The 24,908-nt window shown below is 43.1% G+C and overlaps 1 protein-coding gene across 5 annotated transcripts in view; it reads right to left on the reverse strand.

Moving 5' to 3' along the window:
- SORCS1 (sortilin related VPS10 domain containing receptor 1) overlaps positions 1-24,908 on the reverse strand; it is a 583,838-nt gene that overhangs the window by 39,091 nt on the left and 519,839 nt on the right. For all 5 annotated transcript variants that reach the window (XM_032281559.1, XM_032281558.1, XM_032281560.1 and 2 more), the window contains exons 19-22: positions 19,809-19,995; positions 12,155-12,288; positions 9,557-9,680; positions 3,448-3,560 (exon numbers count right to left, since the gene is read on the reverse strand). In XM_032281559.1, coding sequence (XP_032137450.1) covers positions 3,448-3,560; positions 9,557-9,680; positions 12,155-12,288; positions 19,809-19,995 — 558 coding nt within the window. The remainder of the gene's footprint in view (positions 1-3,447; positions 3,561-9,556; positions 9,681-12,154; positions 12,289-19,808; positions 19,996-24,908) is intronic.

Below are 24,908 nucleotides of genomic sequence, written 5' to 3' on the forward strand. Positions count from 1 at the left end.
CCAGGAAAGATGGTGGCTGTAGGAAGACTGGGACAGTGGCTCAATGCCACTGAAGTGACTGTTGATGCTTCTGAAGCCTAGCCTGACTGTGAGGCCTGTGTTGGGACCCAGAGCTCTGTACCTCCCTTCTCCAGACACAGACCAGCTGCTATTATAGCAAACCCCATACTGTTTTATGCCCGTACTAGAGATTAGGCCTGTATAATCTTCACTGTACATAAAAATATTTATAATGACACTCAATTAAAGATTTCATTATGAAATGTCCATAGCAGAAGCCATTTTGATGATGAAAAAGCAAACAATTTTATGCCAAATCTTGTTTCATAATGAATAGGAAGAAAATTGCAAATAAGCTGACTCTCAGTTATACCTCTTATAAGGTTTATTAGTGGACACTTGGTAATGCGGACCCTTGGGACTTAAGAAAGTGGCCAAGTGCAATTACTGATCTCAAAGTCAGTGTAAAATTCTAGGAGCCAAGCTCTGCGTCAGCTGCCTCTTGGGATTGGTTAACTAGGGAGCCTTGGAAACTGGAAGTTATTACCACCACCACCACCACTGCTATAACCCTGCCCTCATCCCTGCCCTAAGGGACATTAAGTCAATCTGCTTATTCTGCATATACCTGATTATGCTACACAGCAGGCTGGAAATAGCGATGAGCAGTCATTTCTAGCCTAATGGACAGCTGGTAGAAAGGTGGAGGTACAGGGTGTCTGATCTCTTGGTAATACGTGTGAAGAGAGATCAGCCTGGAAGGCTGGACATTGCTGAGCTAATGCTTGGGTTGAGAAATCACCTGGGGCAGTTGACCAGATGGAGGACCTATGAGGACACAGGTCCATAGAATGCTGCAGATAAGAAGAGGTGGGCAGTGGGTTCATTAAAGAGCATAAGTCATCCTTCTTGGACAGCAGAGGACAAAAACCAGTTGTTACCTTAGAGACAGACGGCTCAGGGCAGAAAGGCCTATTCCTTTTAGGGTTGTAGTCCAGCAGTTGTGCCTCCTGGTGGTGATAATGTGTAACCACCAATCAGGTCACAGATGCTGAGAGCCATGGAGAGGCAAGTGGGTGGCACTGCCCACAGGCACATGAAGATACCCTTTCTTTACCCCATTATTCCATCTATCCCTATTTCTCCTTGGAATAAAGCAAAGGAGGGCCCTAGAGTGGAGTGGTTAGGAAACCACACAATCAAGATTCAAATCTTGATGGTCTGACTAGAGAATCGGATTTATTTATTTTTACTTTTATTTTTTTTATTTTTTGAGATGGAGTCTTGCTCTGTAGCCCAGGATGGAGTGCAGTGGTGCAATCTCAGCTCACTGCAACCTCTGCCTCCCAGATCCCGGTTCAAGAAATTCTCCTACCTCAGCCTTCCAAATAGCTGGGATTATAGGCACGAGCCACCATGCCCAGCTAATTTTTGTATTTTTTTTTTTTTTTCAGTAGAGATGGGATTTCACCATGTTGACCAGTCTGGTCTTGAACTCCTGACCTCCTGATCCGCCCACCTCCGCTGCCCAAAGTGCTGGAATTACAGCCATGAGCCACGGTGCCTGGCCCAGAATCTGATTTTTAACTGCATGGCCTTGGGTGAGTAATCTAATATCTCTAAAAGTTACATTTCTTCACCACAGAATGGGAATAATCACAGTTTCAACATCATAAGCTTATTTGGGGGATTAAATGTGTTAACGCAAAGCACTGAAAAGAGTACCTAGAATATTTGAAGTGCTATTAACAATGGTAATGAAGACAGAGAAGACCAGCTCCTTGCAAGGGGCTGGATGTGAGATCTGTTTTCTGAACAGGGGTGATCTGAATGCCTTTATCTCATTGTCTTTTTGTATCCTGCAGTACCATGTCCTGGGATAGGAAAGAATGTTCAGCGAACCTAAATTGATTTTCATTCTGAGCTAAGAATATGCCCTTGGAGAAGATAACTCACCTCTGATTTTCCACATTTACACAATAAGCTCAAGCTGCCCCATGAGTGGCTATCCCATTCCTCTGCTCATGAAAGTAGAATAAGGGGCTGGGCGTTGTGGCTCATGCCTGTAATCCCTGCACTTTGGGAAGCCAAGGTAGGTAGGTGGATTACTTGAGGTCAGGAGTTCAAGACCAGCCTGGTCAACATGGTAAAACCCCATCTCCACTGAAAATGCTAAAAAAAAAAAAAAAAAGAAAAATAGCTGGGTGTGGTAGCACACAGCTGTAATCAGCTGTAATCCCAGCTACTCTGGAGGGTGAGGTGGGAGACTCATTTGAATCTGGGAGGTAGAGGTGGCAGTGTGCTGAGACTGCACCACTGCACTCCAGCCTGGGTGACAGAATGAGGCTCCATCTCAAAAAAAAAAAAGTGGAATAAGGACGGGGAGATGTGCCTAAAAGAAGATATCCTCTCCAATCGTCAGTGACATTGCTGAGAGAGGGCTAAACCACAGCCACCTTGGTATTCTCTCAGAAACCTAAGGAGGCTTTGTCAAATACACAAAAGCCCAGACATTGGACTCAGGCCCTTAATTTCAATTTTTTAGCTTCATCCTCTATTAGCTGTGAGAGTTTAGGCAAGATAAACTGCCTCATCTACACAATGTGGGTAATAATTCCTTTTGGGGGCTGTTACATTACAGAAATGTCTTTTAAAAATGGGGACACTGTAATCCCAGCACTTTGGGAGGCCAAGGCAGGCAGATCACGAGGTCAAGAGATCGAGACCATTCTGGCCTTCATGGTGAAACCCCATCTCTACTAAAAAAAAAATACAAAAATTAGCTGGGCATGGTGGCGTGTGCCTGTAGTCCCAGCTATTCGGGAGGCTGAGGCAGGAAAATTGCTTGGATCCGGGAGGCGGAGGTTGCAGTGAGCCGAGATCACACCACTGCACTCCAGCCCGGTGCCTGGTGACAGAGCAAGACTCTGTCTCAAAAAAAAAAAAAAATGGGGACATAGAAATATGTCTAACCAGCATATACTGAATACTCAGTGCACTGTTATGCTCACGGCTGTGGAAGCTGGAACCTGAGACCACTCTTACTAATTGCAGTCACCCGAGGACACTTACATGCCGAGTTGCTTCAGTGGCATGTACAGTAGCTGGTTTTATACTTCTCAATGGCCTAATTGTGAACTCCGCTACAGAAATGTGGAAAAGGAGTTTAGGTTGTCCTGTCCTCATTCTCCTAGCAGAGTAAGAGTCACAAGGGGCAAGGACCTCATGTTTGTCCACAGTTCCACGGCTGTATCTCCTTTAGGGCCTTTGATGTGTCTGCATGTGTGGCCTTAGCTGTGGAGATATCAGACCAATAAACTGACCTTCCCATGGCCTCTAGCTGCTTCTTCCTACCATTCTTTTTGTACGAAGCTCCCCTTTCTGTGAAATTCTTCAAGGACAGAGAGAAAAGGCACTTGGGCAAGAGAAGACACTGTGTGTACTCACTTCCACCAGGGATTTTTTTATGACTCGGCCGATGTCCCTCCTCCACTCAGGGATGTCCGGGTTGTAGTCATCCAGGTTTGGAGAAAAGGACAGGCGAAGGGACCGGAATTCCTCTGGGGATACAAGAGTAGATGGAATACTGTAAGTCAAACAGTCTCATCAAGAGGTTTGTTAGACCTTATATTTTATGCAAAATAGAGGGTCCTTTCCCTTGACACTTACCCTAGAGACCTTTAGGGAAGGTAAGTCACTACCTTGTGAATATCTCACCAGTCCCTTCTTTTCTTCTTTTTTTTTTTTTTGGTTTTAAAAAGCAGAGTTTAATAGGCAAGAAAGAAGGGAGAAGAAAGAGGGAAGAAGCTCCCCCATACAGAGACAGAGGGAAGGGAGCTCCCAAGTCAACAGAGGAGGCCCCACGTGTGGCAAATATCAGTCAGTTACATGAGAAGGCAGGAGGAGGTGGTGTCGGATTTGCACAGGGCTCAGAGGATAGGCTTGACCAGGCATGTCATTCATGTAGACCAGGAAAAAAATGACCCTTCCACCCTAGCCTTTTAATATCCAAATGCAGGGCGCCATGTTGTTCTACACAGTTTGGGATATGTGGGGGCAGCCATGTTGCCAGACACATGTGAGGGCGAGGGCAAGAAGAGGGCAGGGAATCACCATGTTTGGGTGAACCCAGTTATGAATGGCCAGCATTTGCATATCAAAAGTTGCCCTCCCAACTCTAAGAGCCGGTAGCCCCTTATTTGCTAAACCAAACCCCTAACTTTGTTCCATGCCTATATTTGCAGTCTTTGCCCATTATTCCTAGATCTAGATTCTGGACTCCTGGATAGCAGATGATCTGGAGCAACCTGAGTGCATGGCAGGTTTATAACCCTGGGCCTTTGCACAAACCGTTCTTCTGCCTAGAATGCCCCATTCTCCCCACAGTCCATGTGCAAAATATTCAAGCTCTAGTTCAAGCAATCCCTGACTCACTATCCTCCCACATCACATTTTAATTTTCTTTTTTATGACACCACTCTGTGTGGTACATACTTTTATTACTATTACATGATTATGAAATAATATGATGATGAGTTATTTATAATTATCACTGTAATCATTCTATTGCTATTGTTTGCATGGAAGTTTCATTTAATGAAATTTTATGTTATTCGGGGATTTTCTTCATTGTCTTTGTAGCACCTGAGTTAGTTCAGGTTCTCTAGGAAGCAAGATGGTGATTACACAAGCAAGGATTATGTGAGGGGAATTCTCTGTGCGAGAAAGTGGGGAGGAAGCCACAGGAGTCATGGAGAACCATCAGACCACCGTGCATGCATATAGAACAGTCAAAGAGAGGAAGAAACAGTGGGTGACTACTCCGCAGTCTGAGGATGGTTCAGCAAGCCTGAACCATCAGGAGTCTCAGAGCCAACATCAGCTGGCAGAGGAGTCCCCTATGTACCAGGAATAGATCAGCCTTAGTATCCCTGCCATACTCTGTCACTGGCAGGTTAGGTGAGTCCCTGGAAGGTGGAGCCTTACCCCTAGCTTGGTGATAAGCATCACAGCACAACACTGGTGGCCGTGGTCAATTACATTCTCCAAAGTTGGAGGTCTGTGAGGCACATTCTGGTGGCCTCGACATCCCTAATCCAGCACAGTGTGTGGCACATGGTAGACTCAGATCATATGGCTCCCCTGAAACCTTCCAGTGGCTCCACATTGCATTTAGAATACAATCTAGATTCTTACCACAGCCTTCCTGGCCTCACATAGCCTGGTGGGGACTTCCTTTCCTTCTTCCTGTCCCACATGGCTTCCCTGCACTCTCTGTGCTCCAGGACCTGTGCTTCCCTGCGCCCCTCAATCCTGCTGGCTCCATCCATACCAGCCTTCTCCACTTTATGGGACTGCAGCAAACTCAGCTTCCTCCTATCACTCAGTCTCACCTTGAGAGGCCTTTCCAACCACCCAACCTCAGGTAGCCTCCCTTCCACCATCTTATGCACCCTTCATCACTGGACCCTTTCTGTCTTTTTCACACTCAGTGCTATTTAAATTATTTTGTTTTCATTGTTATGTCCTTCAAACTGCAACAGAAGCTCCATCAGGAAGATGGCTCAGTGTTCCTGGTCCTCGGACAGTGTCTGGCACATGGTAGGTTTTCAGTTACTATCTGTGAGTCATTTAATTAATAAATATTTGTTGAATGAATGTATGCTTAACTTACAGTGGAGGCTCCTTGAAAGGTATGCATTTATTTATTTAATAAACATTTCTGATATTAACCATGCCCTTTTGTTTCATTAGGGTCTAAGCGACATTGGGGATGCCAATTTATATTCAGGAAGCATAAAAGCTCACTAGTAGATTTCCTAATAATGCTAAGGAGTTATTAAACACATGTTTACAAGACTCTGACAGTATACGGTGCATATCCATGGTAGTTATTGTATTCCAAAGAGGTACTGTTCAAAGCTTGACCATTTTATGAGTCACTGGTCACCTATGTGAATATTACCTGATGGAGAACAATGAAATGTGGGTTAAATAGTGTAGTAAACAGCAGTGCCAAAGAATCACCCACTGAGTCCTCAGTTTTTTGCTATGAAGATAGAAGTTTGTGTCATTCTCGCTTTCTCTATACCTCTTGCTAAACTGCAAGGACTTCGTCTACAAGGGAGAATGTTTATCTTAGTAAAAGGACACAAATGAGAAAATGATGCAGCTCCCTCTGTAATTACTTAGCATACTCAACAGCATGGCAGGGAGGGAGAATGGCATGGAAACGTTGTACTTAAGTCGATTCAAGAAATCGGGGATGTGTGTGGGAGGTGTGAAAAGCGTAAACACCAATAATATATATTTTTTGCAGCTGTTGAGAAAGATAAATTCTACACATTTGCATATTTTTATTTATAAGCAAACCTGTGTCCTGGAGCAAATGAAAAGAAACAATGCAAACTAGATTTTCTTTCTTTTAATCTATTGTGTGGCTTTCGGTAGACAAACCTTCCCCTATCAATTTCCCAAATGTGATGCTTTTTTCCAGTCCCACCATGACAAACCTCCATGTTCCCCTCAATTTGACTAAACTTTAAATAAGTTTCTGTTTCTTCCTGACTGTAAGCCCCTGTACTTGCTTTTCTTAAAGGATTTAGTCTAGAAAACTTACAACTGTAAGTTCCTTCTCTGTCCCTTGAGATGTAAATCTTGTACAACTCATGAATGTCTTTCTCCAGGACCTGGGAGCCATTCCTTTGAAATATAATCATCAAGAAACATAGCACCCCTCCCTGTCTCCACAGGAGGGTAGGACACTGACTTCCCTAAGCAGCTATTAACTCACACGGATGGTCTAATCACACTGAAAACCCAAATGCTTCCTGAAGTCTTCCCATATTTTCCTACTAGCTATCCCAGCATTTACAAATATTCCTGCCATTTCTTTCAGTTGGGTTTCATCTTTCCTGTTTAACTTTGCCTGGTGCAACTTTTGCTCAAGGAGTTAAATCTGTCATTAAAACTGTCTGATCATGGAGCTAGGTGTGGTGACTCATGCCTGTTTCTCAGTAATTTGGGAGGCTGAGGAGGGAGGATCCCTTGAGGCCAGGTGTTTCAGACCAGCCTGGGCAACACAGGGAGACACCCCTCAACTTTCCGACTATGTAGATGAATCTCTGGATAACTCATCTGAACGAAGACAAATTAAAGGTAGCTGATGGTGCAGGAATTTGGTTAGAAAAGGAGGAGAACCTTGTCCAATCTCTTAATGAAGAGACATGTAATAACCTATTTTTATAAACGGTGATTCACCCTTGGGTGATGCCTTTAAAGAAACTGTATGAAAGAGGAAGTAAGCATAACAAGGCATGGGAGGTGCTTACAAACATGCCCTCTGGATTCAGAATTGTTAGGCTCTGTTTGTTTATGTTTTCTCATCTGTAAAATGCATAATTATAGAATATTTCTCATAAATCTGAATGGATTCAATAAAGCAGATCACATATACCAAGTGCTTAGAGCAGATGCCAGTGACCAATAAAGTCTTCATCAATGTTAATTACTACCACCACCAACATTGTTATTACCATATCTGTCACCAAAGGGCAGAATGACTTTAAGCAGTAATTCCCTATGTATTATTTCCTATCTATAAAAAATGGTGGGCTGGACCAGATACGGCCAAGATTTAAGGTTATCTCCATGATGCTAATGACATCACCAACATGCATAACCAAGAGGATATCTGTTGGACTAATAGGTCAGTGTCCATTTGTGCAACTGGTGACATCCAAGACGGAGAGTAAGGAAAAAAAAAGCATCCAGTGGAAATAAATGAGAGTCAGTTAAGTAGGATAGTTTCAGTGCTAGGCGCTGAGTCTAGATGGGCTGGGATTCAAGCCCAGCTGCACAACTTGCTAGGTGGGGCAAGTTATTCACCACTCTGAAAAATGGGGATCATAATACTGCCTGCCATACATTAGGCTTGTTATGAAGAATAAATGCATTCCCAGCACACAGAAAGGAGATGGAGAACAGAAGAAAAGCAGACTTTGCTCCACTCTACACAGCCAGTTTGGCCACCTCGTACCTCCCTGATGGGACACTGTTAGGAAAATCATGGCCCTGGCTTAATTCCTATTATCTGGGCTGATCAAGCCTTTCAGGAGGAAAGGAGAGAGAAGAAATTAAAAAACTAACACCCAGCCATAAAAGGAAATAGTGTCCCTAAGGCGTTTTGATCCTTAGATGTGTTCCAAGTTGCTTACAGATTATTTTCTGACTTAGAAGGTCAACTTGGCAACATGAGCATTAACAGAACCTGACTCCTCATGGGAAAATCTAGTCCCAAATATTTTCATAAAAATTATGAGAACTGGACAATTCATATTATTTGGAACACAAGCTAGGCTCGCACTCTCTCCCCCTCTCTCTCTCTCTCTCACTCTCTCTCTTTTTGATATGGAGTTTTGCCCTCATTGCCCAGGCTGGAGTGCAATGGTGTGATCTCGGTTCAGTGCAGCCTCTGCCTCCCCGGGGTTCAAGCCATTCTGCTGCCTCAGCCTCCTGAGTAGCTGGGATTACAGGCATGCGCCACCAAGCCTGGCTAAATTTTATAATTTTTAGTGGAGACGGGGTTTCCCCATATTGGTCAGGCTGGTCTCAAACTACTGACCTCACGTGATCCACCTGCCTTGGACTCCCAGTGCTGGGATTACAGATGTGAGCCACTGCGCCTGGCCTCTCTTGCTCTCTTTTTCATCCTTCCTTCCTCCCTCCTTCTGCCTCCTCCTCTCTCTGCACAGCATTTTCTTTTCCCATCTAATTTTCACTTCTCATATTTCAAATGCTATTTTTTCAGGAATCATATGTACCATTTCCATACTAATAATGTGCTAGTAACACTTAGTGCATATCCAAATGACTATTTTTCTATACAAAAAAAGATTTACCAAAACAAAATCAATCCATCAAGTGCTTTTATCTTTCCAGTTTTCAGTGACTCCACCCTTTCATTTCAGGACATTTTCATTCCATCTAATACTCTAACCGTATTCAATTTCCCCAACTGATCACAAAATTGTTCGTTATAGGTCCAGCCTATGGCTATGCACCACATCTGATTGTTATAATTCTTCCATAACTCTGAATCTAGCAGACTTTTTTTTTATGATACAGATTTGTGGAAGAGATTTTTCAAGTATCTAGATAATGGCAGATTTCTCTTATTAATCAATAATTTTAACGTTGAACTTTAAAAAGAGATTCAACTTTAGCTGTTTTAATTTGTAACTGGCATTCAAATACCATCAACATTCTAAGTGAAATGAGTTAGCCTCACACGTCACAAAACCCACTTTGAGTGAGTGAATAGTATTTCTCCCTCTAAGAAAACAAAACAAGCCCTTTTTGGATCCTGTGACACTGTTTTACTAGTGATTCAAATTTCCCTAGAGGAGGACATGAGACTTGCCTCAGCTCTTTCTCAACTACTGGCCACCATTCTCCAGGTAAAAAAAAATGCTGGGGGATGGTCTCAGGCATCACAGCATAAGAGAACCTCCTCTGAGCACAAGGACAGCTGTGGATCCACGAGATGGGCACTCACCATATACAGCAATGGTCTTTGTGTCTTGCAGGATGGCATTCCCAGCTGAGACCTGCACTGTGATGGTATTCATTCCTTCTGAAGTAAATCTGAAGGATATGCTTCCCTCCAAGGTGATCAAAGGCTAAAACAAACAAGGGCCCAGAGTGAAAGGAAAGCTATTTAGAGTTGAGACGGTCACCAACTCTGAGCCAACAACGGGCTGTCCTCTAACTCAGTAGAGGCTCTTCCTGATGTACCACAATGGAATTGAGTCCACCTACGCCTCCCCATCCTCTCAAGTCCAAAACAGAAAAGAGGTTATTGGAGCAATGACTCCCAGCAAGCCTGCCTATTCATTGTGAATTCCTGGTATCAACCTGATTCAGGGCTGAGGAGATGGGTAGGTCTTGCTTGCTGGTGGCACATATGTCTCTTTGTGCATAACCTACTCATATCAAGCAGATCCCTAATACAAGGAAACAGTCAAATCAAATGAGAACAGGGGGCTTATATTAATCCAGATTGAAGCAGCAGTCACTGAAAATCTATAAGCTGCCAGGTGTTCATCTCCAGGGTGTGGAATTTCTGTAGAATTACAATGGAACATGAATTCCCTACACCAAAACCATACAGTAGTTAAACAGCAGTGGCCTTGCATGCTGACCCTCTCTGAGAAGCCCCATCAGCAGTTTCCTGGAAGTAGCTGCTGCTGTGGAAACAAGTACTAATTGGATAGTGGTTTGAGGATTCAAAACAGGAAAAAAAAAAAAATGGAGCGATGCCTGCAATACAATTGAATGCTGCGGTCCTAGACAAAAAAATATTAGCCTGCTAACCTCCCTTGACACACTCCTCAAACATTTATTTCCTGTCTCTTCTTAATTAATTTAAAAATCAAAATTCATTTGATTCCCTGTAAGGCAGAAAGAAGACTAAAGCCCAGCATGGGAAACCTTTTCAGTGGGGTCTCCTGAGAATCTGGTTTTCTTTTAAAAGGAAAGATAAAAACTGATGAACAATAGGAGATACAAAAGAAAGTTGTTCAGTATTTTCACCTTCTAGTACTAGTTTTCAGGGAAATGGCATAGATTCCTCCTCTTCCACCATGGATAGAGGGCCAAGTATGGGCTGAATTAACATGCATAGTTCAAGATGAAATTTAAAAAAGAGCCTCTTTTCAGCCTAGTTATGGTTGCAGTAGAAGTGAGACGTTCTTTCCTCTGTTAAGGTTCAGGGGAGGCTTCCTCCTGGGCCTGTGCAAAATTATGTCTCCAGCTAAAGCCAAGTTTCAGCTCGAGAGTAGAAAAATGTTTTTATTAAAATAAGAGACATCATATTTAAAGAGCAAAGTCACTACGTGAAAGCAGCTCTGCTGGAAGAAGATGGAGCGTTTCAGTCCAGAGCAGTTCATCCCAGTGTCCTCTGGGGCTTCAGCTCTATTGTCTTACTTACATTTGGAAGCACTTTTAATTTCTGAGAATGGAATGACTTCAAAACTGAAATACACCATGCAGCCTGGTGCAGAGGAAAGAAAAATTAATGGAGGCATCAGAAGGCCTTACATTTGGCCTTTTATGAAGCAGCTGGAAGAGATCAAAGTAAACCGCTCCAGCTGCATCACCCTCACTTTCCTCATGTGCAAAATGAAGGACTTAGAGTAGATGAGGCGTTGGGTCTCTACTAGATTTAAAATTGCCACTGACTTTTGAGGATAGGGAATATTTGGGAAAAAAGCATAAGAGTTAAAGCTGACCTAAATAAGTAAGAGTTTTGATTTGGGGTGAGGAGACCATCAGGGGTGGGTCGTGATGGATGGAAATCTGTTGCTTGTGCCTGTCCAGCATCCAGCTGATTTTTTTCTTTTTCTTTTTTTTTTTCCAGATGGAGTCTCGCTCTGTTGCCCAGTCTGGAGCGCAGTGGCGTGATCTCGGCTCACTACAACCTCCGACTCCCAGGTTCAAGCGATTCTCCTGCCTTAGCCTCCTGAGTAGCCGAGACTACAGGCATGTGCCTTCACATCCAGCTAATTTTTTGTATTTTTAGTAGAGATGGGGTTTCATCCGGTTAGCCAGGATGGTCTCAACCTCCTGACCTTGTGATCCACTCATCTCGGCCTCCCAAAGTTCTGGGATTACAGGTGTGAGCCACCGTGCCCAGCCCTGGTTGCTTCATTTTCTTCCGGTCATCCCTTCTCCCCTTCTGCAGTTCATGTGGTTCCGAGGAGACTGAGTCCCTCACCTCCCTCTCCACCCCCAGTGCTGTGATCAAGGCCTGGCCAATAGGACTTAATTTCAGGACTGCTGTTAGAACTTTCAGAAAATAAGAGTTTAATTTCTCTGCTAAGCGAGGGCTGCCAAGAGTCACTGCAAAGACAAATGCAGCTGGGGAAAAGTGTCCACATAGAGGAAGGCAGAGATGAAATGCAGGAGGTGGAGAAGGGTGAGAGAGAGAGAGAGAGAGAATATAATGATAAGATACTTGAGCACCAAGGGAGCTTGTCTTTGAAGCCAGGACTGCCCCGACACTCTTGGGTTCATAAGCCATTTCATTTCCTTCTCTGCTTAGGCAGTGTAATGTGGGCTTCCATCCCTAGACCGCATGTGGAAGGTGACTCACCTCTGTGTTGTTCCCATACCACCACACATAAGTGAGGGTGCCCACTTGGCTGGGCCACAGCACTGCCGTCGCGTTGACCTCTTTGTTCTTTGTGGTGACAAAGGGAAGAGACAGGTGCACGTGCTCCAAGGGACCTGAGGCACAAGAGAAAGAGAGGCCATGGAGGGGAAGAGCTTCCGCTGCTCTGTCCTCCCTGCTCTGAAGAGAACACACATTTACTCTCGAAGCCTCCAAACCCTGGCTGCCATATTCCCCAAAAGAAGGGCACAGATGCTCTCCCTACTTTGGAGAAAGAATACACTGAGCACAGTTGGATCTTGACATTTTCCACTTACCAATTTTTCTACCAGCTCTAAAACCTGACTGAACTGTGTGTAAAAGTTAAAAAAAATAATTACAGGTAATTTATGAAGTCCTCAAGTAAAAAGCATTATCTGAGATTTCACAAGGAAGATGTAGTCTTTCCAACAGGCTGTATCCTCGGTGGTGAACCAGAGTCGCAAAGACCTCATAGAATCCATGTTGGTGAACAGTGGGTGGACAAATCTTCAAACTGCTCTCCATGCAATTACCCTTCATTGTCTATTGGGTTTTAAAGGTCTGTGTATGTGTAAACGTGTTTGTGCATGTGTCTGCAAAGCCGTCTAGTTAGGTAAGCATGGCACACATACTGTGTTTGGGGCTGAATTGAGCTCATTCAGGACAGAGGTGTGTGTGAGGGCAGATAGAGAGCTCTTTGGTTCTCAGGAGATGCTCAACTAAAATATAGAATGATTTTTATCTATGGAGGCCTATAAAAACTGTAAACCTTAATTTGATGTGCCAACCCTATTCAACCCCTTCATAAAGAACCACTAGGACCTTTCCTTTGACCCCCAATCTTCTCTTTGGATCACTGTTTCCAGGTAAAATGCAGGTTCCTATGCATTTGCCATCCCCATTTGGGCCCATGAGGTGGAGGAGAGAGAGCAATACCTTGGGCCTATTCACCCAGTTTAATTACCTCTTCTTCTGCCTGCGCTTTATATGTGTTTCCCAGAATCCTGTGTTGAGACTCTACATACTTTTCCACTAGGCACCACCACCCACACCTTAGCCTTCAAATATCAAACCCATGTGCAGGGCTCTCACACCCCTTTCTGGGCTCTACTCCTTCTGATGGGCTCTAGACTTCTTTGGCTCCAGGAGTCAAATGTTCTCAAGGACCCTGTTATTTCCCTCTCCCATATTCTCTACAGTTTGGTGATTAACGCTTATATTCATCCAGGGCCCACTGCAGAAACAGAAAGTCAATTTCAATTTCTTCGTTGTCATTCACATCCATTTAGTAAACTAATGATTTAGTTTCATAAATATCTCTAAGATATGTATCTCACCCTCCACAGTCTGGCACCCTGGTACATATTCTAAGCACCTTTCTCACTTCCCTTCCAGATTTTCCTGCCTCTCACCTTTCCTCACTTGAATCTATCCTCCAAATGGCTGCAACAGTGATTTTTCTAGATAGCCAAGTGGATCATGTTACTCATACTTGTTCAAAATTAAGATTTCCATGATCTGGCCAAGTGCGGTGGCTCTCACCTGTAATCCCAGCACTTTGGGAGGCTGGGGCAGAAAAATTGCTTGAACCCGGGAGGTGGAGGTTGCAGTGAGCCGAGATCACACCACTGCACTCCAGCCTGGCACCTGGAGACAGGGCGAGACTCTGTCTCAAAAAAAAAAAGAAAAAAAAACTTTCCACTTGCTTTCATTTATTGCACAAGTCTTGCCATTTTCCCATCCAATGGTTTGTTCCAGTGAGCCATGTCCTGGTCCACCTCAGGGTCTTTGCTTCTACACACCTTTCTTACGGCACCTGTCAGTCTTCAGGTCTCAGTTCCAGCATCCCCTCCTCTGTGAAATTCTCCCTGAGTCCCTCCATCTGAGTTAAGTGAATCCATTAGAATACAACGTCTAGATAAGCTATGCTAGAAATGCTAGTTCCATTCTAAAGAGGTTCATTTTGTCTCTTACATATGAGCATTTTTTAAAAGTCATAAACCAGAGTAAGAATAATGCCTATATGTCATTAGCTCAATGAAAAAACATTGAATATTGTTAGTAAAACATGGTAATTCATTTACTCAGAGTTTTGTTTTTGTTTTTTTTTTTGAGCCAAAGTCTCCCTCTGTTACCCAGGTTGGAGTGAAGCGATGCGATCTCGGCTCACTACAACCTCCACCTCTTGGGTCCAAGCAATTCTCCTCAGCCTCCCTAGTAGCTCGGGCTACAGGTGTGTAACACCACACCTAACTAATTTTTTTACACCTGGCTAATTTTTGTATTTTTAGTAGAGACGGGGTTTCACCATGTTGGCCAGGCTGGTCTCCAACTCCTGACCTTGTGACCCACCCACCTTGGCCTCCCAAAGTACTGGGATTACAGGTTTGAGCCACAGCACCCAGCCCCCACTCAATAGATTTTGAGTCCTGTGATCTGTTGGGTATTATTCTAGGTGCTGGGGATATCTGGCATTTGGTGGAGCTTAGGTGTTTCTGAGTGAGGAAGGCACTGAACACATAAAGCAGAGGTAGGTGATGAAGTGCTAGTTTTGAAAGCATGGTCACAGAAGGCCTCTCAGAAGAAATGGCATTTGAGCAGCAACCTGAATAAAGTGAAAGACAGCACCAGGTATCGATTTGGGAAGTTCCAGGGTGAGAATAGAGTAAGTACAAAGACCATGAGGAAGAGGGGTACTTGCCATGTTTGAGAAATTTTTTATTTTCACATAACCCCATTTTGGTCAATGACTGTTCTTTTTTTGAGATGGAGTTTCACTCTGTCGCCCAGACTGGAGTGCAGTAGTGCAGTTTTGGCTCACTGCAACCTCTGCCTCCCAGGTTCAAGTGATTCCCCTGCCTCAGCCTCCCAAGTACCTGGGATTACAGGCACCCGCTACCACGCCTGGCTAATTTTTTTTATTTTTAGTAGATACAGGGTTTTACCATGTTGGCCATGCTGATCTAGAATTCTCGACCTCAGGTGATCTGGCCTAAGCCTCTTAAAGTGCTGGGATTACAGGCGTGAGCCATTGCACCCGGCCAGTGATGAATTTTCTAAGAGAAATTCATGACGCATAGTATGTTGGCCTCGAAGGCCCTAAAATATGTATGTGTGTGTTTGTATAAGTTCACGCTTACATGCATATACATTATATATGCATACACATATAAAATGTATCTTTCAGATTCCCACAGCTTCATTTATTCATTTACTTTTCACAGGTTTAAAATACCTGGTTTCTGCTATCCAAAAGCACATTCTTGGACCATCTCTGTTCATCACAGAGGGTGCAGTATGCCCTGATGGAGCTGCAGAGGTGAAACTCCACCCCCTAGAGGCCCCCAGCTGGCTGCATTAAGCAGAGAGCTGAACTGGCAGAAGTAGCTCCTTCAGACAGGTGCCTGCAATGCCAAAAAGGGACAGTAGGTGGCGCTGCATCATTCTACATGAATCTTCCTGAAAAGGTGGTTGAGAGAATTGGGGAATTACTTGTGTGAATTGGGTTTCCCTTCTCTTTTCTTGTTTATAGCCCTCCTGTGCTGCAGGAAACAACTGACGCCCGTGAGGCTGCACAGTGAGTGTGTGTGTGTGTGTGTGTGTGTGTGTGTGATCCTAGTCTGACGTTTGCTGGACAATAAAATGATGGTATAAATAGCTGAAAAACTACTTGGGTTTTCAAGCTACATGGATCATTTTACTCTAAGATGGGGCCACAAAGACACCTGTACATGGCTCCTATGTAAGGGAACAGCTAAGGAAAGTGGTTTAGGAAGGACTAGAATATCTGTCTTATCTTTTTTTTTTTTTTTTTTTTTTTTTTTTGCGCTTCCCCTTCTGCAAGTCTGCAGTCTTCAATGACTTTTTTTTTTTTTTCTGTAAGACTGGCTGTGACAGGGCAGCTTTCTGAGCAGAAATCTGCATGCTCTGTAAATCCTCTGCCCCATCCTACTGAAACCAACACTGGCTGCAGCACGCGTCTCATTAGTTTGCAAACTAGGAGAGCCAGTGAATACTACCCGCAAGGAATTTCCAACTGTCGGGCTATAACAGATTACCAGGCACCCGGCAAGACTGGCCCACTCCTGGAAACGCTACGCAGGAACATCGACTCCATTTGTTTCAGATGACCTCTGTAAACCCATCTTTTTCTCAAACCTTCTGGTTTGGAATCAAATCACCTTTCTGCACTGGAGAATGGTAGGAATGTGTGTGTGAGAGACAGGCAAAGGGCTTTCAGGATTGCCCCAGAGGGTAGGAATGGACGAGGGGCAAAGACAGGCTTGGTGAGCTAAGAGTTGCTGCTAATTCTCCTCTCCCTCAAAATCTGGCAAGTCCAAATGTACATGTTACCTTGTGATGATAGAAAAATCAAGTTTTACTAGATGCCAGGGTACCACATATTTTGTTTGTTGGGACTTTTGGGAATGAGATGTGCATCTACTTGACAGGGGAGAAAATCTAGGCTCAGAGAGATAGCGTGACTTTCCCAGGAGTTTGAACCAAAATTTGCACCTCGTCAGAATGTCTGACTCTGTCCAGTGCTTTTCTTCCCCCTATAAAGCCACCTCTCACTGCCATATCATGGCTCTTTGGCACCAATAGTCACTCATGACACCCTCCAGCTTTAGGATGCCTGAGAGTGTGACTCAATTATGTTCTTGTTCTGACTTCCTTTGGGCATAAAGTGATACCAAAGCCACAGTGCTTCTTCAATCCTTGATTTCTCCATTTGAAAGAAAAGGCCAGAAGCCTATTATGGGATAGATGTGAAGACGAGCAAAATGAGTTTGTGTGCATAGCAAAGCACCCTGGCCCCTTTAGGAGGGAGGTGCTAACCAAGCATGTCAGAATCTGCTGAAACAGGTATGACATGACTTTTAGATGTATATGAGTGAGCAAACAGCTTCAAACATGATTGCTTTCAACACAATTAATACCAAAGATCCATTATATGAGGCATGCTTATCCAACTACTTAACCCAAGATGAGTCTACCAAATTAAAGTCAGAACACAAAACATTCCATTACAAATTATCTTCCTTTAAGGTTAAGGTCAAATATTTTGTCCAATCAACTAGGCTAATGAAATCAAAGAATTGCAAATGAACGAAGGAACTGTTTTCTTTTAGAAGTCACGGTTTCTGCAGCCTGTAATCTTGGGCAGAGACAATCTCTATGTTGTTCTCCTTTCAAGGACTTCGTTAATGAGGGAGGAGTCTTGCAGGGGAGCAATAGACACCTCCAGGAGTATGAGCACACACACAGGAATGAGAAACAGCCTGCAGAGTGACCAGGAAGTAAAGCTATGGTATTAATGGGATACCTTGAAAAATTTAGATCAGACGCTGATGCTTGCTTTTAAATCAGTATTTACATGGTAGATGTAGGACCAATTTGTGGCATATAGAACACAAGTATAATCTGTAATGAAGCTAGCTCTCCAGCTAAATTCCCCCTTACAGAATAAGCTATGAGGTATGATATGATCTAGGTAGGAGCCATTCTCGGCAAATGCGCCATCATGTTTACTGCAAGTTATTTTCGCTACTAATCGTTAATGTTAGTGAGGTATTGTTAAAGATTTAAAGATGATCATTTCTGTGATACCATCACTAATATTTCCCTACATACTAACATATAGGGAGGTCTTATGTCTTAGTAAGTGACACATCTTAGAAAGTGGAAGTCTATATAGGACAAGTTAGGGATGGCTGTTAGATGGAAGGGAGCCCACGTGATGAGTCCTGAACCTATGTAGTTGTATAACAAGCACACTGCTTCTAACCAAAGCATTTATGTTTCTTCAAAATGATCCCTAAACAGTAGGGAACAGACGGTAAAAGCTGATGGAGACAGTTCCTCCAATCCCAAGCCACTCTTGGCACTGACACTGACCTTAGTTACTAAGAGCTAGGATCCTTGTGACAGGTGGGCCTGAGTCTGAAGCTTGGCTCTGCTAGGCAGTCAGTCCACCACTTCAAACAAGTAATTAAGCTCTCTGAGCCTCAACACTTTTCGTAAATAGGGTGACTAATAGTGCCTACTTCACAGGACCGTTTTGAGAAGTGAGATAATATACATTAAGAGCCTGTTTAGCACACAACGCCTGGAATACACTGTAAACTGTAGCCAAAAATAGGCAGACTGAGTTGGCATATTGAGAATCACGTGTAACTTTGTTTAGACCCAAATAAGGCAGTGTATGTTTCTTTGAAACACCTCTGTCATGAGAGTTCAGGAGACAGAGATCAGAATTACAGACACATTAGAAAGACTGAACAACCAAAACGTCTCTTGGTCATCCCTTAATAGTCTTGCCCTCTCACTGGACCACAGCAGCTAAAATGGAAAATGTTCTAATTGATACTTTCTGACTCAATTTTGTTCCATGGGCAGTTCTGTTCCAGAAAAGAAGCAAAGAGTCATATTGCCTGGCCTTAAGACTCATGGACTTGATATTTGAACAAGGCCATTCATACAAAGTAGCTACTTTCATTTAAAAGAAACAATTTCTTTAGTAGCCAACACAAGTCCAATGACAGGGAAACCCCTTACACCTAACATATTAATGACATGCGTTTTAAGCACACAAAACTTAGAAGTTATTATTTTCTCATCACACTTATTCATATCTTTAGAATCATCAATGAGGGAAAAGCTTTAGCATTTCTTGAAACTGTTTCCTACCGTAGTTTCCTTAACACTGTTTTATTTTTATTTATTTATTATTTATTTATTTATTTATTTTGAGACAGAGTCTAGCTCTGTTGCGAGGCGCCAGGCTGGAGTACAGTGGCGCGATCTCGGCTCACTGCAACCTCCGCCTCCCAGGTTCAAGCAATTCTCCTGCCTCAGCCTCCCAAGTAGCTGGGACTAAAAGTGCATGCCACCACACCCAGCTAATTTTTGTATTTTTAGTAGAGACGGGTTTTCACCATGTTGGTCAGGATGGTCTCGATCTCTTGGCCTCGTGATCCATCCGCCTCAGCCTCCCAAACTGCTGGGATTACAGGCATGAGCCACTGCACCCAGCCTTAACACTGCTTTTATACTCTCTCTTCATACCACTTTCTCTCTAACATGAAGTCACCCACAGACAGAAGCCCAGGAAACACTTTTTTTTTTCTAAAAAGGAACAAAACTCTAAAAGGATTATTAGCAAAACTCTAAGAGGATAATAGCAACATATTATGAGAAGACAGAAATAATCAGATAAGGAGAAATGTCTTTACTTGTGCTAATTCTCAATGCATTAGATTGAGTGGTGCATGTGGAATTGCTTCCAACAATTTCTGACACCCGCCCCCCAACCAAATTTCTTTGTTTCAACCAAACAGCTCTGCAGATTGCTTAGGCCCAGCCTCCAAACTCAAGTGTCGTATCTTCAAAGCACCCAGGGGAGGCAGAGTCAGTGCAATGAGAATTTGAAGCAATCCAGAGTTCAGGATTATTCAAATTCTACTCTTTGACATTCTTCTCTTACATGTTTCTTCCCCATTCCCCTTCTGTTAAAAGATAACTACTGTACCTCTTCTAGATATAAAATTTTGAATTCAATTTGAAAAGGACACTATTTAAGAGAGGTCATAAACCAACAACAGTAATAACATACAAGTTACATGTAAGTACAGGACGGCGCTGTCAGAACCCAGACTGTTGTCCACCTGCACGGTCACACGGAAAATGCCCACGTTCTGATAGACGTGTTTGATCCCATCTTCCATGGAGCTGAGATTCACGTAAGACACCGCGATGCCATCGCCGAAGTCCACTTGGATAAGTGTCCGCTGAACGTCACCCTGAAAAACAGCCCAACGTCAGAGGGAAGGAGTCAGTTTCTGGCTGTTCCTGACTTGGTGACTGGGGACTGGGGCTTGGGATAGTCCCCGGCTCAGGCGTGACGGCAGCTCTGGCTCACTCCTATAGCTAGGAGCATCTGCCTGCCTTTAACAGAATCCCTGTGACATTCCCTGGCAGGCAAGCATTTGCTATGATGGATACACTCCAAATCTGAAGGACACCAATTACTGTAAGTTTCTGGGGTTTGAAAATTAATAGTGCTTATCAGTTGCAACATGATATTCAATTCCTCCAAAGGCTTTGGTAACAGTCTTAGCACCCACAAAGATAAAAGGTGTACACACACAACTTAAAAAATTTAGCCTAGCTGACAAGGTCATGGACCACTCCACTTCCTGTGTCTTCAAGACCGCCCCTCAACCCAAATTCCCCTCGTTATTTCTTGTTCCCTAATTGTATGATAGGAAGGATGGAAGACACCTTGCCTGATATCTGATATGACACTGGACTCAGCCCTATTATTAGTTAAGATAATAATGGTTAATTCTTTTATGCTTTAGCATTTTAAACTATCAAAATGATCTCATGTTATTCTTCACAGATTCTTAGTCTAGTCTAGAGAGAGGGATAGGCAATCTTCCCCTACTTTACAGATGAAGACACTGAAGTCCAAAAAGATGTCATCACTTGTTCAAGGTTAACACAGCTAGTAAGTGGCGGTCCTGGGATTCTAACCCACCTTTCTGGAATTCCAGATCATTCATTACGGAGAGAATATAGCACTATGGGCAATCAAGGCTCCCCTGGGCATGAATTCTCATGTGCCATTAACAAGCTGGATGACATCATGCAAGTCATTCAGCCTCCTTCAGTCTCAGTAACATATCTATGAGTTGGGCTTAATAATATCTTACTGTCTTAAAGGGTTGTTGTAAAAAACATGTGGCCGGGAATGGTGGTACACGCCTGTAATGCAAGTACTTTGGGAGGTCGAGGTGGGTGGATCACCTGAGGTCAGGGGTTCAAGACCAGCCTGGCCAACATGATGAAACCCCACCTCTACTAAAAACACACAAAAAATTAGCTGGGTGTGGTGGCAGGTGCCTGTAATCCCAGCTACTTGGGAGGGTGAGGCAGGAGAATTGCTTGAACCTGAGAGCCGGAGGTTGCAGTGAGCTGAGAATGTGCCATTGCACTCCAGCCTAGGCGACAAGAGAAAAACTCTGTCTCAAAAAAAAAAAAAAAAAAAAAGAAGCAGGTAATTGCAGATGTATTAGTAATCTGTAACATGCTACAAAAAAATAAATGACTATATATCAACATAGCTGTAAAAGACCTACAATGTCCATTTAAAAAGTAATTGAAATTGTATGATTTCAAATTTCCCAGGGATAGGCAGAAAAAGATACATTCTGCACTGTAAAATCCCAGACCTGTAAAAAAAAGAAATGGCCTTCGGAACAAGACTTTAGATTCTTATGGAGCAAAGTTGCTTAGACCCTGTTGACAAAAGCCAGCTTCCCTCGCACACAGTCCACCCTTTAACAATCTGTTGCTGTTGTTAGCCTTTCCCACCTTCAGAAAACAAAAGCAACAAAAACCTTTGAACTAGAGATGTATTTTCGATTAAGTTGGGTTCATATGGTATCATATTTTTTGAAAAGGCCAAGTTTAAAATGTTGACATTTAAAAGATTAATTCACAGGGAAAAGAAAAGCAGTTCAAATCCTATGAATCTGTGTGAGCTACTCCTCTGCTCTATGCCCAGCCAAGCATTGTGCGTGGGGCCCACAGCAGTGGACTCTCAGTAAGTACATAGGCACAAATTCTCCCCTAGGGTGAAAAGAGAAATTCCATTCAAAACTATAAAATAAATATCCACAAGCCCAGACATCCTGCACTTACTTGAATTCCCTTCACTAATAAATATAAATGTCAACTATTCTTGCTGACGTGTCCTTCATTTAAACAACCAAAGTGGACTGATGAATTTCTCTTCTGTTTCCAGTTAGTTTCCACTCCTAGGTTTTCAACAGAGTTGCAGGGAAGCCAGCCCTAGGTGTGGGCATGGGAAACAGCCCGCTTTTGAAACAAGTATCTTTGGGAAATAGCAAGGGTACTGACGTTATCCATGGAATAAAACATGGAAGGCAGTTTCCATTAGAGGCGGGGGTGGAAATGAGAAAAGAGGGAGAGAGACAAGTTTAATGTACTTTGCGGCGACAGAGTGAGCATCAGGCAGAGGCCATCTTTTGCAAGAGGACAGAGGGGAAATTCATACCTTCAGGCAACTCTACTTCAGTCTCCACTGAGAGAGGGCAGACACTCACACGGCTGGGAAGAATACAACTTTGGCTGCCATTACTGAGTCTACCTTACCTTGCCCATTGTCTGGTCTTCATCACTTCCCTTTTGTTGTCCTGCATTGAGACCAGTTACATAAAAGCCTTCTAATTTCTAACTGTCTTGATGTCTGCTGTCTGACTTGCTCCATTTTTTTCCCATGACAGGATTATTCATTCTCCATTCATGGAATGTTCTCTGTGTACTATAACAGGTGAAAGGATGGAGCTACTCAATGTTTGGACTAGTGCCTCAGTAAGGCTTCCATTACAAAGTCAGGCTATTAGGGTGTTAGGTAAGGTATTTTACATATAATTATATAATAGATCATAATTTACATGATACAATCAGGTGTTAGATTTAACATGCACCTGACAGCCCCTGAAGACAAAGGCATGGAATACTCCAATCAAATGTGAAGGCCCCAGGACCTCCTGATGTTGGGACAGGCCTCTGGGCTTGGACTCTGCACCAGGAGATAAGAATGTCAAGGGGTCATGTATGACAGCAGAAGGCAGCAGATTATATTCCTGCTGTCACTTTCTACTAAAGGGGAACAAATTGGATTCCATGCCTTTCCCTTCAGGAGCTCTCAGGTGAGTGGTAAGACTAATACCATTGTAACAGCCTCACACTGTGGCTCATCTGTCACCAGATTCTAGTGTTCCTGGGCTCAAATGACCACTGGAAGCAAGGATGCCAGCTTCTTTCACAGAATAAGAAACCCAGCAAAGGGATGACAACCTAAGTCCTAATAACTATGTGACTGGACATACTTACCCCACTGGCTCTCTGATCATTCATTCGTTCACACAACTGTCAGATATTTATTGAGGGTCTCTCTCATGTCAGTCACCAAACGGAAAACTATAATTAAGCGAGCAATAACCAACCAAACAAAACAAATATGACCTGGGCTTTCATGATCTTACAGACCACTACTGAAACACATGTACTTTATTTAAATAATCACACAAATAAAAATTATTGCAGGAGTGACATGAAGGGAAGATACATGGAGTTCTAAGCTTTTGCAACACACAGGGATGGAGAGCTGAGGTGACTGGGAACTTCAAAGAAGGCTTCCAAGAGGAAGTTATGTCTGAGCTGAGAAGACCTGAAATTAACCAAACGAAGGAGATGAGTAACTGAGGCACAAATGAGAGGCAGCAGGCCAGGGGAACAGAGGAAACAGATGTGCAAAGGGCCTGTGGCAGAGGGAAATAGTACGGCTGAAGAAATTAAAAGAGACAGAGGAAAAAGAGAGAACAAGCACATGTTACCTGGCCAGGTGTGGTGGCTCACACCTGTAATCCCAGCACTTTGGGAGGCTGAGGTGGGCAGATCATGAGGTCAGGAGTTCAAGACTAGCCTGGCCAATATGGTGGAACCCCCGTCTTTACTAAAAATATAAAAATTAGCTGGGCATGGTGGCACACCCCTGTAGTCCCAGCTAGTCAGAAGGCTGAGGCAGAAGTAAGAATCGCTTGAACCCAGGAGGTGGAGGTTGCAGTGAGTCAAGTGAGCCACTGCACTCCAATCTGGGTGACGGAGCAAGACTCCATCTCAAAAGAAAACAAAAACAAAAACAAAACCAAAAACAAACAAACAAAAAAACATGTTACCAAATGAGGTTAAACATAAAAATACCTTTTAAAACTTGTGGGTCAAATTCTTGATTTTTATCTTTCTTCTAAGAGCAATGAAAAGCCATTAAAGTGTTTTAATTCTTAAATGTTTCTAAAAATTTAATTGATAAGAATTACACATATTTATGGGGCATATGTGATATTTCAATACATGTATATAATGTGTAGCGATCAAATCAGGATAACCATGATATCTATAACCTTGAACTTTTTATTTCTTTGTTGGAAACATTCAAATCCCTTCCCTCTAGCTATTTTGAAACATATAATAAATTGTTAACAATAGTCACTGTGCTATAGAGCACTAGAACTTATTCCTCCTGTCTAACTGTTATTTTGTTCCCATTAACCAATCTCTCCCTACCCAGACTCTGGTAGCTACCATTCTACTCTCTATTCCTGTGAGATCAACTTAACAATTACAGCATTCTAAGGATTTAAGGAAAGATGGCATGTTATTTTTAACTCAAAATGATCACTCTGGCCAAGATATGGAGATGAACTAGAAGGGGATCCAAGTGTGCGGGAAATCCAATTTGGAGGTATCCCAGGGATAGATGATAGATTAAAAAAATTTTTTTTAAATCTCCAGCAGAAAATTATATGCACCTTTCTGTCAAAATTAACTCTCAAAGTTTATTGGTTTTGAAATCAGTGATTCTGAGCCTCTGATAACAACATCTCTTTTACGAGTTTTATTTCTTAATCTGGATACCCAAGTGCTACCTAAGACCCAGCCACTGTTTTGAGTCCTCTGGGAGGATGCCCAGTGCTGCTGCAGTCTGAGGTCTGCAGCTGATGCCGGGCTGTAGCAAAGGCCAAGACTCTCTAATTCCCATTCTTGAATGTTAGGTTTTCTTGTGGCCGGATTCATCTTAAAATGAACAGTATAGCACAAGCTAATGTTATCCTTATTTGAT

This window comes from Sapajus apella, unplaced genomic scaffold (assembly GCF_009761245.1).
Source record: "Sapajus apella isolate SASKATOON/1434 unplaced genomic scaffold, GSC_monkey_1.0 scaffold13, whole genome shotgun sequence".
In the NCBI taxonomy this organism is placed as follows: Eukaryota; Metazoa; Chordata; class Mammalia; order Primates; family Cebidae; genus Sapajus; species Sapajus apella.